Source organism: Phalangium opilio, unplaced genomic scaffold, assembly GCF_054372755.1.
Source record: "Phalangium opilio isolate 3A_F unplaced genomic scaffold, DU_Popi_V2 ptg000077l_1, whole genome shotgun sequence".
Taxonomy (NCBI): Eukaryota; Metazoa; Arthropoda; class Arachnida; order Opiliones; family Phalangiidae; genus Phalangium; species Phalangium opilio.
This window is the reverse complement of record NW_028324185.1, coordinates 3,946,459-3,964,699: the sequence shown is the minus strand read 5'-3', so window position 1 is coordinate 3,964,699 and position 18,241 is coordinate 3,946,459. Positions and strand designations below refer to the sequence as shown.

Genomic DNA, 18,241 nt, shown 5'->3' with positions numbered 1-18,241 from the left:
AGTACTTCTAGTCTCATATCACTTCTGCTTACAATCATCCCACCATTTAAAGATTTAGAATGAAACCAAAAAATTTGAGATCTATCACTACCGACGCTATATACACACGCTATACACGCTGATAAATCACGAAATTCCAAAGGTATTATCTGTACTTATTATGGGAAGGATTCTATCGTAATTGTTGTGGCGAGTCTTCCTGGCGGCATATAAATATAAATTATAATTTCATTTGCCAAATTTATTCGGGTTACCCGGGGCTCCCCCCCCATTCGAACTCTATTCGATTGCAAATTTCAATATTCGCACACCCCTACCATAAAACCAAAGCTGTACCAAACACGGCTGGCAAAGCAAAGCCAGTGACGTTTTCGGCTATGATTTGACGCATATATTAAGGGATGACGTCACTATGGGAGGTCCTCCGATACAACGCTGTGAACTGGATCCTGATTGGCCAGAGATAACGGCCCCTTTCATTTTGAAATTGGAATGTTTCCTTATATTTTTTTGGCGCCAAATATTTTTTTTCGAAGGTACAAGTTACAATTTTATTTTTTAAGTTTTACATAAATTTGCCAAGCCCATTTAAATTACTATCCGTATTATTTATATTTTCAGAGTTTTTGACACTTTATCAATAAATGTTTGATTTTTTTTTATGGGTGAATGATCCTATAAAATTTGTTATTTTTTATTACAATACTTATAAAACATTTAATGAACACTTTTTTTATTTCCTTTGTTTGCTTAAAACCCTCGTTTTAACCTTTAACATATTATTGCCTTTAGAAAGGTTCCTCCATTTACCACTCAGCTTCTGGCTCGACCTTTTAATTTCGAATTCATGGGCAATTTTATACCACGATGCAACACCGTATTTCACAACACCAATAATCAAACGATTTTCTTCGTCCCCGGTCCAATTAAGATTTCGACCAAAATATCAAGTTTTGAAAATCAACGTTTCACTTTAATCGAAATGCTTTTTAAAACTTAATGGGCGATTATTCATAACGGTAAATAGTTGGCTGAGGGACATTATGTGAACTTTGTGAGGAAAGACAACGGCTGGTACGAAGTCAGTGACGTAATGATTAGAAAAAGAGAACTGTTCGTCAGTGGACTGCACTTAGAAATAGTACAGACTTTCTTTCGACTCCGTTATTTCCAATAGAGGCAAATCTGGCCTATATTTTTTGCAAAGCCTGTTATACTCCATAATGGCTCGTCCATCCGCCTTAATTTCAGTCGGATCGAACGATAATAGATGGAGTCCGGCTAAGGACGTCACTCTCGATAAAGCCACGTACGCCATGCCCGTTCCGAATAAATTCGGACCTAAATCCATAATGGCGTATTTCAAACTCATGCCTTGGCTTTTGCGTATCGTAATAGCGTACGCCAGGATGACGGGAAACTGGGAGCGTTTAAAGTAAATTTTTGCCATGAGGAAAAATTTAACGCTTATTTACTCAACTAAAAAATCGGAGATATCGTCGTCGTTATTCGGTTCGCGATCTACTCTGAGAAAAATACCGGTAACGTTTCCTGGTTCATTCTTCTTGAATCCAGTTACGAAACTCATCGTACCATTTACAACGCCTTTTTCAAAACTGATTTCCTTCTGACCATTATTTGTCAATCAACGCAAAGCAGTAACTTGCTCTCCAAACCGCCCGTTTTGGACGGTTTGTTTTCAAGCCTTTGCAGCCTCCCGAGAATGTTTTCATTCATTTTTTGTCACAGTCTACGATTCTATCCTGACAAGGAATGCTTTCAACTTTCTCGCCGCTTTTTCGAAGCATTTCAAAGTTGAATTTTTCGCACATGGCTAATTTAGGCATCAAACAAATTGGTTGAAACCCTTCATTGGAAAACTTAATGAAGAGCTCCATAACCACCTCGATGTTTTTTCCTCCCTCAACCAATCTAGATTCTAAGGTTGCAACATCAGCTTCGGAAATATTTCCAATTCTAACTTTGCTTAGAATGTCGCCGTAACTTTGGTCGTCTAACATTTTGCGTTAATTCATCGTATTTAAAAAACTTCCAAAGACCACTTCCTCTGATGCAATTGAATGGCTTCTTCGGAAGTGATTTTGATAAACGCGGGATTTCCTTCAACCGGAGGCAATTCGAAAAAGTCTCCCAAAACAAGGATAAATACAACTCCACCAAATGGTTGGTTCATTTCCCAAAATTCGTTCAGCCTCAAGTGAACGTGAGTCAGTAACACCGACGAGACCATAGAAATTTCATCAATAATTAACAGTTTCAAATTTCTCAAAGTTTCTTTCATAATGCTCATATTGTCAGAACTCGTGGAATGGTATTCGGCGATACGCCCATGATCTACCGGCAACATAAGTAATCTGTGTAATGTTACGCCATTAACATTCAATGCTGCCAAACCCGTTGGCGCAGCAATGGCCACGCTAGCAGGATTTTGAAAGAGTCGCCTTACGGCATTGGCGAGAGTGTCAATTAGAAACGATTTGCCAGTGCCACCAGGTCCCGACAAAAAAGGCACTTGTTTCCAGATTTTTCTCCCTCTCGGGAGAAGTGATCCATGATGTGATCATAAATTCTTCTTTGATCCGAGTTTAATAACGCCACATTGTCAACAACAGTCTCGAAATTCATTTCCATGGCAGCTTCCACATCAGCCATCGCATGTTCGGTTTCGATAACGATTTCCTTCCCTTGGAGTGCAGTTTCATCGTCGTCACTTTCAGCCTCCGAAATTATGGTTTCTGGCTCTTTCGCCTTTTTGGAAGCCTTCCGTTTCTTTTCAACTTCTTTGGAAACCGAGAGTTTCTCGTGATATTCTCATATCTTTTAACACTGAAAGCATCCGCATAGGTTTCAAATTCAACCAATAGCTCATTTTCGTCACGCCACGGTTTGAGGAGCATCAGTAGAGCATGACAATACTTTTCTTTCTCCTCTATCGGGTCGTGAATGAAATGCTCTATTATGTAGGGCTTAATTCTCTTTCTCATGAAACCCAGATTGTTTTTCAACACGATTACATTCGCATTTTTCTCGAAACCCTCAGAGTGCTTCGCATAATCGTAAAACTGGCCAAATTCCCGGAAACTAAGATTTTCCAAGCTGTCGGGACGATTCGGATACTTGTCGTCGACGAACCCTTTTTGGCAAGTGTCCTTTCTTTCGGGGTCAATTTCCCCTCAAACGTTCGAGTTCCTTGTAACCTTTCAAAACTCTCGATCGGTTTTCTTTCAAGTTCGTGTTTATAAATCTAGTGCTGTCGGATTTCTTGTAAAGGTCTTGGCTCAACATAAGATCCATAGCTTCGTATATGCCTACTAACTTAGAAGTCAGTCATTTCAATCTATAGGCAAATAATCTTTTTTACGAACTTTCGTGCCCTAACTTTGCAAAAGTTTGGTCCACGTCAGCCCGATCTCCCTTTGTGACGTACGCCGTGACATAGTTTGCCACTATTTCCGATTTGTCAGCAAACAAATTGCAAATCCATGTTGGCTTTGGAAGCCAAAAGTAGCGTGGGATTATAATCAATTATAAAATCTTCTTGCTGTTTTGTCGGCAAGTCGTACAGTCGTTTCTGCACCTTTTTCATTTTACGGTGACGAGTAACTTATGTAACGGAATTCATAGTGGCAACGGTTGTTACGTTTCGAGGGAAACCGTAACGGCACACTTTCAATCCTTTTTTAGAATTTTTCACCTTCTTATAACAACTGGAGGTGCATTTATGAGTTTGGAATTTTTTTACCAGCAGGTGCAGTTGAGGAATTACGGATGCGCTTGGCATCGAACACGTGACTGGTTTTTGCACGTAATCCAAAATAGTTTCGGTCGAAGAAGTTTCAATCTTCGGAGCCTCCTGGGCCCACAATAGCATGTGGTAGTGGGGTAAACCTCGAGATTGGTATTCATCCGGCCAAAAATGATGTTCTATCATGCCAAGAACTGGATTTTGCTTACACAAGACAAAGTTGTTTAACAGCGACCGCACTTTGTTGTGATAGTGCAAATTGACACTAAGTGGGTTGAAATTCAACAATTCAGCCACCGTCATCGATTCTACTCCTGGAACGTCTGAATTCACTTTTCTCAAGTGATCGTGCAGTTCCATATCATCGTATTCGGCCGGATTAAAAGTCAAGAGCCAATTGGGAGGACCAAATTCCCGTATCATCGCCAAAACGCACATAAGGACCTTGTACCAGTAGTCCTTAAATCCGCGAATATGACCCAAGAAAGTAGCTAATTTACTCTCAAGTTCTTTATCGCCAGATTCAACCCGACTGAGCAAGTTTTCAACCCCAATTGGCAAGGGTTTTTTAACACGAAGAACGTAGTTCAAACTGCCAGAGTTCGCCTTCATTTCGCATTCTTGATAAGAATGAAACATATAGGCGTAATCTCGTCTAAAAATTGGAATTTTGTTCAAAAGACGAGATAAACGATACACTGTTTCAGTTAATTTCCCAAATGGTCTGTCATCGTGCTTGCCGTAGCGACCCTTGGGGAACAAATGAACGAAGCTCAAGTACTCCAAGTTTTTGTCCCAAGAACTAATCGGCGCGGCTTCGACGCGCTTCATTTGGTAAGCGGCCAATAAATCTTTCGGTGGTTGGACGTTCACCGGATTAATAGAGTAGTAATCGTACAGATCATTGGCTTCTCCCTAGAAAGTTTTCACAACAAAGCCTCGGGTTCTGTAAAAATTTTGTATACGTTGCCTGGAGCAAGGCTGGATTGATTTTTATCCTGCTCCTGCATGTTCGAAGCGTTTTGGTCACCTTGGACGTCGTGAGGACTATCCGCTGGCCCTTCTGTTGGAAGCGCAGCGGAAGCGCGTGTCACCGCATCAGATCTATCATTAATCAACGCAAGTGGATCTGTTACGCTCAGTAATTCATGGGGAGTCAATGAAGTTTCATTTTGATCAATTTCTTGCGTTCTACAAATATATTCCTCGTTCATTGCCGAAGTATCAATGTCCTTATACAAAGGATTAATGTTTTCAGCACAGTGAACGCTTTCAACACTTTTACGAGGCATAGAACCTGTTGTCAAACCTTTTTGTCCGCAGTGGGAACGCCATTCATTAGGATATGCAGTTCGTGATTTTTGGGCAATGTCTTGGGAATCATCTTCAAATTTTTCTCCACGGGTATTGGAAGATAAATTACACTTCCCTTTAAAGCTTTAACCGTACCGAACTGCATGTTGGAATTGGTTTTAATACCTAACCGCACCACAGTGTGGAAGGGCTTCACAAGCTGAATTAAAACTTTCTCAAACATGTTTAAATCAGTGACATCTGACGGAAGATTGTCAACCAACAAGTTGTTCAGGAAGCATCTGATGAGAGCTTTTCCCTTTCCTAAATCCGTAGAGGAGTAACGACATAGAAGCTTGTCTTCCTCTCTTGTTTCTGAATTGTTCATTATCCAGCCAGCTCTTAAGATCAGATAGGCCTCGTTATCGAAAACAGTACTGTCTACCATTTTTACCTCTCCGTGTGACGTAGTCCAGGAGAGGTTCTGTAACGGCAGTGTCTGTGTGTCTGTCTGTCTTTCAGTTTTTACACCCACGTGACCGTGTTCGCAGTTTTCGTATCGGAGCAAACGTGTTCCCAATTTCCGGACCGCATTGACAGTTCACAGAAATTTGGAAAATTGTATTTCTCTCCGTTGGCTACTCTATACTTGAGTTCTCACACCACCATGTTTGGTCTTCGTCCAAATTGTGGCGTCTTATATTAAGCCTAAATTGCCGGTGGAAGTCCTATAATGAAAAAAAGTGAAAATGTCCTGGTCCTAGAGGCCTTGTATTATCAGCCGTAATGATTGGTTGATTGATATCCTAGCTCTAGGAGCTTTGTAAAGTTGTAAGTGCTGTTTTCTGATATGTGTGATCATCAGAAATTGTGGCGTCCCATAATCAATGAAAGTGAAAATGTACCAAATTGAAAACGTATGAAATTGTAAACTTAAGACCCGAAAGGGTTGCTCAAAATTGCATTTGCACCATTAAGAGAGAAAAACACATAACCCGAAAGGGTTTCTCAAAATGGTATTTGCGCCATTAAGAGAGAAAAACACATAACCAGAAAGGGTTTCTCAAAATGGTATTTGCGCCATTAAGAGAGAAAAACTTATGACCCGAAAGGGTTTCTCAAAATGGTATTTGCAGCAATGAGAGAGATTAGAGCTCGGAATCGGATATCCATTTTCGTTTGTTATTCACGTTTATGTCTACAAATTATTCGCGGTTAATTTGTCCAGATATAAAATATAGTAGCTTCTATTTTATAGGTTGGCCTATGCGGTTGAAGGTTAAAAAATGTAATGTTTGCAAGCCTATTTCAATCAACTGTATTCATTCGGATAAACGTTGAGTAAGTTACATAACGTATAGATAAGCTTACATATTACGTAATGTGGTAATTTTTCTTAACTGAACATCAAAACTAGTTAATGTATAGCGTTCATTTAAATTAAACCACTGCAAAGCATTAATATAATTGAGATAAGTCTGTTTTCCTATTAAACAATTATGAACCTGCTTTCAACATCTTATGTTAAAATAAGTATACAGTACAGTCATAACTTTATGATATTTGAACTATGTGTCCTTGTTCATGGTTAGAATCTGAAGTTATAAAGGACGAGTAAAGTACTATTCTCAATAACAGACGTACTTAAAAGTCCCTCGAAGTCACAATTGTGCAGACAATGCCTCGTTAGTTCCTTTTCTGATTGCTTTTCATTGCTAATTAACAATGTAATTGCGCAAACATCCAGTGAATTTATACATATTTATTTTGAAAAAACATTGTTGGTTTTTCACATTAGTAATGTATTAATAAAAATGCTCCGTTTCCACCACTATTATATACAAGTGAAATATAAAATTCTGTCTGGTGTCATAGTTAAACGCTTATTTGGAATTCGATAAGTGACACCAGAAAAATATTCCTTAAAAGCAACTTTGGTGAAATAAATTCGCTTACCATTTTGCTAACCGTTGGGTAAACTTCTTTATTGACCTGTAATGGTACTGCTTGTTATGACATTTGGGGAACACGTTTGCTCCGATACGAAAACTGCGAACACGGTCACGTGGGTGTAAAAACTGAAAGACAGACAGACACACAGACACTGCCGTTACAGAACCTCTCCTGGACTACGTCACACGGAGAGGTAAAAATGGTAGACAGTACTGTTTTCGATAACGAGGCCTATCTGATCTTAAGAGCTGGCTGGATAATGAACAATTCAGAAACAAGAGAGGAAGACAAGCTTCTATGTCGTTACTCCTCTACGGATTTAGGAAAGGGAAAAGCTCTCATCAGATGCTTCCTGAACAACTTGTTGGTTGACAATCTTCCGTCAGATGTCACTGATTTAAACATGTTTGAGAAAGTTTTAATTCAGCTTGTGAAGCCCTTCCACACTGAGGTGCGGTTAGGTATTAAAACCAATTCCAACATGCAGTTCGGTACGGTTAAAGCTTTAAAGGGAAGTGTAATTTATCTTCCAATACCCGTGGAGAAAAATTTGAAGATGATTCCCAAGACATTGCCCAAAAATCACGAACTGCATATCCTAATGAATGGCGTTCCCACTGCGGACAAAAAGGTTTGACAACAGGTTCTATGCCTCGTAAAAGTGTTGAAAGCGTTCACTGTGCTGAAAACATTAATCCTTTGTATAAGGACATTGATACTTCGGCAATGAACGAGGAATATATTTGTAGAACGCAAGAAATTGATCAAAATGAAACTTCATTGACTCCCCATGAATTACTGAGCGTAACAGATCCACTTGCGTTGATTAATGATAGATCTGATGCAGTGACACGCGCTTCCGCTGCGCTTCCAACAGAAGGGCCAGCGGATAGTCCTCACGACGTCCAAGGTGACCAAAACGCTTCGAACATGCAGGAGCAGGATAAAAATCAATCCAGCCTTGCTCCAGGCAACGTATACAAAATTTTTACAGAACCCGAGGCTTTGTGGTGAAAACTTTCTAGGGAGAAGCCAATGATCTGTACGATTACTACTCTATTAATCCGGTGAACGTCCAACCACCGAAAGATTTATTGGCCGCTTACCAAATGAAGCGCGTCGAAGCCGCGCCGATTAGTTCTTGGGACAAAAACTTGGAGTACTTGAGCTTCGTTCATTTGTTCCCCAAGGGTCGCTACGGCAAGCACGATGACAGACCATTTGGGAAATTAACTGAAACAGTGTATCGTTTATCTCGTCTTTTGAACAAAATTCCAATTTTTAGACGAGATTACGCCTATATGTTTCATTCTTATCAAGAATGCGAAATGAAGGCGAACTCTGGCAGTTTGAACTACGTTCTTCGTGTTAAAAACCCTTGGGAAATTGGGGTTGAAAACTTGCTCAGTCGGGTTGAATCTGGCGATAAAGAACTTGAGAGTAAATTAGCTACTTTCTTGGGTCATATTCGCGGATTTAAGGACTACTGGTACAAGGTCCTTATGTGCGTTTTGGCGATGATACGGGAATTTGGTCCTCCCAATTGGCTCTTGACTTTTAATCCGGCCGAATACGATGATATGGAACTGCACGATCACTTGAGAAAAGTGAATTCAGACGTTCCAGGAGTAGAATCGATGACGGTGGCTGAATTGTTGAATTTCAACCCACTTAGTGTCAATTTGCACTATCACAACAAAGTGCGGTCGCTGTTAAACAACTTTGTCTTGTGTAAGCTAAATCCAGTTCTTGGCATGATAGAACATCATTTTTGGCCGGATGAATACCAATCTCGAGGTTTACCCCACTACCACATGCTATTGTGGGCCCAGGAGGCTCCGAAGATTGAAACTTCTTCGACCGAAACTATTTTGGATTACGTGCAAAAACCAGTCACGTGTTCGATGCCAAGCGCATCCGTAATTCCTCAACTGCACCTGCTGGTAAAAAAATTCCAAACTCATAAATGCACCTCCAGTTGTTATAAGAAGGTGAAAAATTCTAAAAAAGGATTGAAAGTGTGCCGTTACGGTTTCCCTCGAAACGTAACAACCGTTGCCACTATGAATTCCGTTACATAAGTTACTCGTCACCGTAAAATGAAAAAGGTGCAGAAACGACTGTACGACTTGCCGACAAAACAGCAAGAAGATTTTATAATTGATTATAATCCCACGCTACTTTTGGCTTCCAAAGCCAACATGGATTTGCAATTTGTTTGCTGACAAATCGGAAATAGTGGCAAACTATGTCACGGCGTACGTCACAAAGGGAGATCGGGCTGACATGGACCAAACTTTTGCAAAGTTAGGGCACGAATGTTCGTAAAAAAGATTATTTGCCTATAGATTGAAATGACTGACTTCTAAGTCAGTAGGCATATACGAAGCTATGGATCTTATGTTGAGCCAAGACCTTTACAAGAAATCCGACAGCACTAGATTTATAAACACGAACTTGAAAGAAAACCGATCGAGAGTTTTGAAAGGTTACAAGGAACTCGAACGTTTGAGGGGAAATTGACCCCGAAAGAAAGGACACTTGCCAAAAAGGGTTCGTCGACGACAAGTATCCGAATCGTCCCGACAGCTTGGAAAATCTTAGTTTCCGGGAATTTGGCCAGTTTTACGATTATGCGAAGCACTCTGAGGGTTTCGAGAAAAATGCGAATGTAATCGTGTTGAAAAACAATCTGGGTTTCATGAGAAAGAGAATTAAGCCCTACATAATAGAGCATTTCATTCACGACCCGATAGAGGAGAAAGAAAAGTATTGTCATGCTCTACTGATGCTCCTCAAACCGTGGCGTGACGAAAATGAGCTATTGGTTGAATTTGAAACCTATGCGGATGCTTTCAGTGTTAAAAGATATGAGAATATCATGAGAAACTCTCGGTTTCCAAAGAAGTTGAAAAGAAACGGAAGGCTTCCAAAAAGGCGAAAGAGCCAGAAACCATAATTTCGGAGGCTGAAAGTGACGACGATGAAACTGCACTCCAAGGGAAGGAAATCGTTATCGAAACCGAACATGCGATGGCTGATGTGGAAGCTGCCATGGAAATGAATTTCGAGACTGTTGTTGACAATGTGGCGTTATTAAACTCGGATCAAAGAAGAATTTATGATCACATCATGGATCACTTCTCCCGAGAGGGAGAAAAATCTGGAAACAAGTGCCTTTTTTGTCGGGACCTGGTGGCACTGGCAAATCGTTTCTAATTGACACTCTCGCCAATGCCGTAAGGCGACTCTTTCAAAATCCTGCTAGCGTGGCCATTGCTGCGCCAACGGGTTTGGCAGCATTGAATGTTAATGGCGTAACATTACACAGATTACTTATGTTGCCGGTAGATCATGGGCGTATCGCCGAATACCATTCCACGAGTTCTGACAATATGAGCATTATGAAAGAAACTTTGAGAAATTTGAAACTGTTAATTATTGATGAAATTTCTATGGTCTCGTCGGTGTTACTGACTCACGTTCACTTGAGGCTGAACGAATTTTGGGAAATGAACCAACCATTTGGTGGAGTTGTATTTATCCTTGTTTTGGGAGACTTTTTCGAATTGCCTCCGGTTCAAGGAAATCCCGCGTTTATCAAAATCACTTCCGAAGAAGCCATTCAATTGCATCAGAGGAAGTGGTCTTTGGAAGTTTTTTAAATACGATGAATTAACGCAAAATGTTAGACGACCAAAGTTACGGCGACATTCTAAGCAAAGTTAGAATTGGAAATATTTCCGAAGCTGATGTTGCAACCTTAGAATCTAGATTGGTTGAGGGAGGAAAAAACATCGAGGTGGTTATGGAGCTCTTCATTAAGTTTTCCAATGAAGGGTTTCAACCAATTTGTTTGATGCCTAAATTAGCCATGTGCGAAAAATTCAACTTTGAAATGCTTCGAAAAAGCGGCGAGAAAGTTGAAAGCATTCCTTGTCAGGATAGAATCGTAGACTGTGACAAAAAATGAATGAAAACATTCTCGGGAGGCTGCAAAGGCTTGAAAACAAACCGTCCAAAACGGGCGGTTTGGAGAGCAAGTTACTGCTTTGCGTTGATTGACAAATAATGGTCAGAAGGAAATCAGTTTTGAAAAAGGCGTTGTAAATGGTACGATGAGTTTCGTAACTGGATTCAAGAAGAATGAACCAGGAAACGTTACCGGTATTTTTCTCAGAGTAGATCGCGAACCGAATAACGACGACGATATCTCCGATTTTTTAGTTGAGTAAATAAGCGTTAAATTTTTCCTCATGGCAAAAATTTACTTTAAACGCTCCCAGTTTCCCGTCATCCTGGCGTACGCTATTACGATACGCAAAAGCCAAGGCATGAGTTTGAAATACGCCATTATGGATTTAGGTCCGAATTTATTCGGAACGGGCATGGCGTACGTGGCTTTATCGAGAGTGACGTCCTTAGCCGGACTCCATCTATTATCGTTCGATCCGACTGAAATTAAGGCGGATGGACGAGCCATTATGGAGTATAACAGGCTTTGCAAAAAATATAGGCCAGATTTGCCTCTATTGGAAATAACGGAGTCGAAAGAAAGTCGAGGTAGGAAAAGAAGTGCGCCTACACTATCTAAAAGCCTTTTAGAAGGCGGGGAAGAGAGATGTGATGAAACGCCGAAGAAGAAAAGGAAAGGCCAACAGAGTTTGGATAGTTTTCCCTTGAAAGGTTTAGCTAACGAAGATTAAGTAACATGCTATTCTAATAGCGTTTTGCAACTACTCTTATGAGTGCCGGAATTAAGAGAATTGGTTAAATCTTACAATGGATCATTCGTTGGAAAACCAGTTTGACGTTGCCTCCATAACGCGATAAACGACATGGCGAGTTCTCAAGGAAGTTTCAGTCGTAAAGGGTTGGAACTGAGAAGGGCTGTTGGAAATCATTTTACGCAAAACTTTCAACAAGACGCCAGTGAATTTTTGATGGTGGTCTTGACGACAATAAGTCAAGTAATGGAAGACAATTACCCTAAGGTTCTAAAAGATCTTTTTTGGTCAAAATCGCGAAACGTTACCAAATGCCCCAAATGTCAAGTTGAACAAAATTAGGTAAATATTGTTGAAAGCAACATTTTCAACCTTCCGCTAGAAAACCGAGATAAAATTGATTGGAAATCTCTAGAAAGAACGATGATATTAACAGAAATGCCATGCGTATTTTGTAACAACCCAAAAATACAAGAGCGTGATGAATTGATATCCAGCTAGAAGTACGTATTTTTGTGTCTTCTCACAAAGATGGTCGACTAATTAAGATTTCGACCAAAATATCAAGTTTTGAAAATCAACGTTTCACTTTAATCGAAATGCTTTTTAAAACTTAATGGGCGATTATTCATAACGGTAAATAGTTGGCTGAGGGACATTATGTGAACTTTGTGAGGAAAGACAACGGCTGGTACGAAGTCAGTGACGTAATGATTAGAAAAAGAGAACTGTTCGTCAGTGGACTGCACTTAGAAATAGTACAGACATTTGAAAGAGAATGTAAAGTGCCAGGAGTCCTTATAAAATTTAACCCGGAGGAAACCATAAAATTAATGGTACCTATCAAAGATGTACAAATAGTTTCATATTCGATTTAAAATAATTCGTGACTGGGTAAAATTATAGGCCCTCAAGCAAGTTTAAGGTTAATCTCGGAGTTGTCTTCGCGATAGCTGTAAAAAGGGAGAGTAGGGAGGGTTTTAAGGCCTAGCTATTGCTACGAGAGAAAAAACCCATGAATCTTGCGTTAATTATACAATTTCCAAGAGGTTAAAAAAACTAAAAGCGTAACCCCTGTTAGTAAAGCGTTGCAATGAAATTTAATTTCTTAATAAGCTCAGTGGATTTTTTTTACAGATAGGCTAAGGAAGATTTGGGGGTCCCTTATAAAATTTCAAGAGAAAAATTTAGTTGCACAGCGTCGATAATATTAAATTAACAACTATTTTTATCATATTATTCATATAGAGAAGTTTAATAGATTTAAGTTCAGTATTATCAGACAATAGACATGTTATTATATAAACTATAGTTTGCGAAAATAAAAAAGCACGGACTCGGAGAGAGAGGGGGATTTTTTAGTTAAGCCCCCTATTAGGTCACTATGCACTGTCGATGTGGTGAGGAAAAGGGAAATCGGTTTACCAACAAGATGGCCCCGGCCAGATTACACTTTTGCGCGCCCTCTAGTGACTAGAATTAGTATTACTATATTCATTGACCCCGGCAAATTTAAAATTTTCGGGTTTTTTCCATTGTTTATAAATTAGCATTCCGATTATGAATAAAACCAATCTAGTAAGAATTTGGTTTACAGTTTAATTAAATAAGTAATTAACAAAATCTGTTCTATGAGTGAACTGGAACCTAATATTTGTACTCTGACTAGTTGATGGGTCCTGACTCGCAGGAGATTCTAAAACCAACTCCCTCTTTAGCTTCTTATTTGCTGTGTATCTCTCTCGTCTTCGAGCTTTTTCTCTTTCTCTGTATTCTGGATTCAAACGAAGCCTTCTCATCTTTTCCGCTGATGTTTCTTTCATATTAGATGCCATTTCTGAACTCTCTCGTATTTGTAAAACAGCCGAGTTAAACAGGCACAAAGCCTATTTTGATTTCAGACCGTTGAAAATGTCCTAACTTAGTTCATGACTTGTTAGATATCCTGAAAAACAATCTTGGTTTACGCGTAAATAGGCCTAACAAATAATAATATATGACAAAACTACCTGTTCCAAATTTCCATCCCACCCCTTCGCGTGTGATAGGGTTTTTGATACGTGGCGCCTCTATCGGCCTGCGAAGGAGCTATTCAACCTGAACAAAAAATAAATACCGTAATGTTTCATCTTGCAAATATTTAATGCTCTGTTAATAAACATCTCTTTATTTTACAAACACTTTTCCTTCCATTAATTAATGAAATGAAATTGAAGTTTAATGTCCATAAAAAAAGTTGCAAGACAACTCGCGAGGTTATACACAGAAATTAAAATTATACAAAATTACATGGATATATACAAATTTAAACAATGTCATTCGAAATTATACAAAATTTACAAAGCCACGACATTAGTTGATTCTAGGAGAAACTTATAAAGTTAATATTGAAAATTTTTATTTAGTAATTGTTTAACAACTCTATACGAAGTATGCGCTTGGCGTCTTGCAGGTTGTCAGAAAAAAGGTCAATTAAGTTAGCAAATTTATTGCATGTAACTTGCATGCGAACTATAGGGTTTAAAGTTTTGCGACTGATATAGAAGGTGTCTGGGGAACGCAAATTTTTACGAGTTGAGAACTTGAGGGCCATTAAAATAACAGAGAGAGGAATTTTGTTATTTAACAATTTGAAGATAAAAGTAAAATCATTCATACGAATATAATCGTCAATTGTTAGAATATCAAGAATTGTGAACAATAAGGTATACTTATAGGTAGATCGGGGTATAAATAATCTGTGGCAAAACTTAATAAATTTACGTTGCACGCCTTCAATTTTATTATTAAGATATTGGCTACAATTGGCCCATGCGACCCATCCGAAAGTTAAGCGCGAGCGGACGAGGCTCAAATATAATAGCCGAAAATGATGCAGAGAGCGTAATTTACGACATATCTTTAGAGAAACGGCTAAGGTACGGCGACATAAATTAACGGTCCTATGTACATGGTTAGAAAAAAGTAGCTTGGCGTCAAACAACGTACCAAGATCTTTAGTTTCAGTTGCGGAACGAATCAAATTAGAGTCTATTGTATAGGATTTTAGAATAGTACGACTAACTCTCCTGGTAAAAGTCACATGGACAGTTTTAGCGGGGTTAACCGGAATATTATTTTGCCGGCACCGATTAATGACAGTGTTTATGTCATCTTGCAATAAGGAGCAATCAAGTACATTTTCAATGATCATACTAAGTTTGTTATCGTCTGAAAATTGCAAGAGATTGGCGTGACGTATCAGCAAATGGAGGTCGTAAATATTTATATTGAAGAGCAAAGGCCCTAATGAAGAACCCTGAGGAACTCCACAACTTAAATGGTACTCGATTGATGCTTGCTTCCCATTACATTTTAGCACATAAACTCTATCCTTCAAATAATGGCAAATCCAATTAAGGAGCAGGCCGTTTACGCCCAAGGCGATGCTTGTCCCTCAAGAAGCTATGTGACACCCGATCAAAAGCCTTTGCAAGGTCCAAATAGATAACGTCAACTTGCCCACGGCTTTCCACCACCGGTGCAACGTAATGCATAAATGCAGCATGATTGGTATCAACTGATTTTCCCGGTGTGAAACCATACTGACAATCGTTTGGGAACTGATTAAACCACTGTTGTAAATGTCTATGCATAACCATATCAAATATTTTAGCAAATACACAGAGAAGTGAAATGGGTCTGTAGTTACCCGGATCGCAGGACGCACCCGATTTAAAAACCGGAGCAACAACGGCTTTTTTCCAAATAGGGGGGAAGGTACTGGTCTGAAGTGACAAATTAAAAATGTGGTCTAACAACGGAAGTAGGACGGACTCGCAGCCCTTAAGGATGAAAGCTGGGATACCATCCGCTCCCGTCGAGAATTTGTTCGGAAGCTTGGTAATGGCATTATGGATATCCTGCCGTGTAATAACCAGAGTGTGGAAAGGCTAAGTAGCAATACTTGAACAATCAAAGTGATACGGCTCATTTGATTGAGTATTATCTACAGAGACACGGGAAAAGTGCTCTGAGAACTTCGATGCTAGACGTTCAGGGTCAGAAACCATGGCGGTACCAAGTTTGAGAGTAATGGTTTTGGAATCTTCTCGAATGTTACCATTGACAAGGCTCCAGAACTTTTTCGGGTGAGAAACCGCGTCATTGCAAACTCTTGCAATATGAGCATTCCTGTCGCGAGATAGCAATTTTTTCACAAGCGCACGTAGGCGGTTAAATTCAATGGCATCAGCTAGGGTGTTTGTACGCTTTTTCTTTCGATAGAAGTACCGCTTACGTTTTATAGCCCTGCGGAGAGCCTGAGAAAACCAAAAAGGAAATCCAGGAAAACCGCGGCACGTCTTACGAGGAATAGCTATCTCCATAGCCACCCGAACTCGATCAGTGAGCAAAGCAACACAATAATTAACGTCCTGCGAGTCGAGCAACGCAGCCCAGTCAACATCCCTTAATGTAGAGTATAGTAGTTCGTAGTCTCCTTGAGCGTAAATATAGCTGGGGTCAGGTGGTGGAGGTAGCGTGCAAGTTGTGTCGGGGAGGGTTATAAATAGTGGGGAATGATAGGAATCAATAGAAACCAACGGGTCATCAAGCTCGCCAATTTCTATAAAATTTATATTGGTGAGACATAGATCTAGTAAATTGCCGGTTGTAGTAGGTTGGATAACTTGATTAAGATTAAGATTATAACAAAGTTCAAAAACAGGTTTGGCCTTGGATCGAGTAGGTGAATTGCAGCCAAGAGTGTTGCAATTTAGCCAGTCGATCCCAGGCAGATTAAAATCACCAAGAAGAACAATGTCAGCGGTAGTACCATCCAAGCCCCGCAATAATCGATCCGTGTATAGCGTGTAGTCAACATCAGAGAGGGTTGGTCGAAAGTAAGCAGTGCCTAATATTAATGACCCAGAGGACGAGGTCCGAATTTCAATAATAACATTCTCCGAGGTGCCCTCAAGATCATGACTTCTACAGCAATTAATTGATCGACGCACGGCAATCAACGCGCCACCACCACAGACTTTGTTAAAATGAGGATCTAAGCGATCCGCGCGAAAGACATTGTAATAATTAGGAAAATAGTCATTTGTAAAGTGCGAGTCGTTAAACCAGGTTTCGGTTAAACATATAATGTCATAATCTGTCGAAGTAACGTTTGTAAAAAATTCCACAGATTTCGTACGCAAACCACGAACGTTCTGATAGGCTATGCTTAGTTCTTTCATGTTGATGGGGTCGCGTTAGCACTGGTGAGCTCACTACTATTTTTGTTGGTGTCACGTGGGAAGCCATTGAATTCGGTAATAATGCAATTAACAGGCCAGTTGGAAGGATCAGATAGGGCAGTAAACTGGGTAGCATAATCACAGGACACGTAAAACGATGAGTGGACAGCAGTAGGACTCCTAGGTTTTAGTCGAATGCAGATTGGCGAAGTGATGCCTAATTCGGCAATCAGTATCTCACTTAGGTAATTGGATAAAAGTGTTTCCTCCAATAGACTAACGAATATAGCCTTACGGAAAGAGTTTCTGGGACCAGATGGTCGAGAAACGGCTTTCAGTTTGGAATTAACTGAAGACCCCAATTGAGCAGGTTTAGTAATCTTGCGTGGAGGAGGAGGCTTAGCAAGAGGCACGCCACTCAGACCGAGGCGAGGAAAATGAGGATTAGCGTGCACCAACGCTGGTAAGTGAGGGAGTAACGTGCTGGAGTACAGGGGGAATCACGAGACGCAGACTGACCGTTGGTCACAGTAGAGGGAGTGGCAGCATCAGACTGGCGACGATTCTGCAATTGTTCGGTGAGCTCTTGATTTTGTTTCTCAAATACTTCCACGCGTTCTGTAAGATAAGAGGTCAGAGTTCGGAGCGACGTTATTTCCGACTGAAGAGAATGAACCAGCTTCTCAGTGGACTGAGGTTGTTCTAGTATGCAATCTAAAATAGAATTCCGATTGCGAGTAAGGCTATCAGGTGGGAGAAGTTCTTGCAAAGCATCATGTATATCAGCCATAGGCACAGAATCGGTGTGGCTGGAAGTTGAAGGTGATTTAGCATCAACAGCAACAGAGCTTCCTACTCTACGAGAGGGACTGCGAGATGGTCTAGAAGATTTTGATGGACCCTTACAAACTTGGCAGGTAAATGATTGATCATTGGAACATTTCCTGTGTACTCTCCTTCTACAGCCACCAATGCACCACAGGACCTGCTGCTGACCAAAGAAATTGGAATCACAACAGCAACACTGATCCTTAGAACCCGCCATGGCGATTGCCAAAAAACCACCAGCGCAAAATACTTCCGAGTTAGTTAAGTCTCAAACACAGTTATAGTAATAAGCACCGTCATGGGTACCGCGGAGTAAAAAGTAAGAGTTTTTCCAAAACGTATGGCAAACCGTTGCCAGTAGATAGGTACAACAAACAGCGAAAACGCGAAAAATAGAAAAAATAACTGGAAATTAAGTTTTATTACCGTTAACGGAAGTCTTTAGA

General features: G+C 40.1%; 1 protein-coding gene across 1 annotated transcript; it reads right to left on the bottom strand.

Annotated features, from left to right (window-relative positions):
- Nucleotides 1–14,140: 14,140 nt before the first annotated feature.
- Nucleotides 14,141–16,967, bottom strand: LOC149656989 (uncharacterized). The gene is made up of 6 exons (XM_089844648.1): nucleotides 16,088–16,967; nucleotides 16,019–16,040; nucleotides 15,732–15,912; nucleotides 15,195–15,641; nucleotides 14,728–15,112; nucleotides 14,141–14,289 (listed from the first exon to the last, which is right to left on the bottom strand). The coding sequence occupies exons 1-6, from the start codon at nucleotides 16,965–16,967 to the stop codon at nucleotides 14,141–14,143; spliced, it is 2,064 nt and encodes a 687-aa protein (XP_089700774.1).
- Between the last annotated feature and the right edge of the window lie 1,274 nt (nucleotides 16,968–18,241).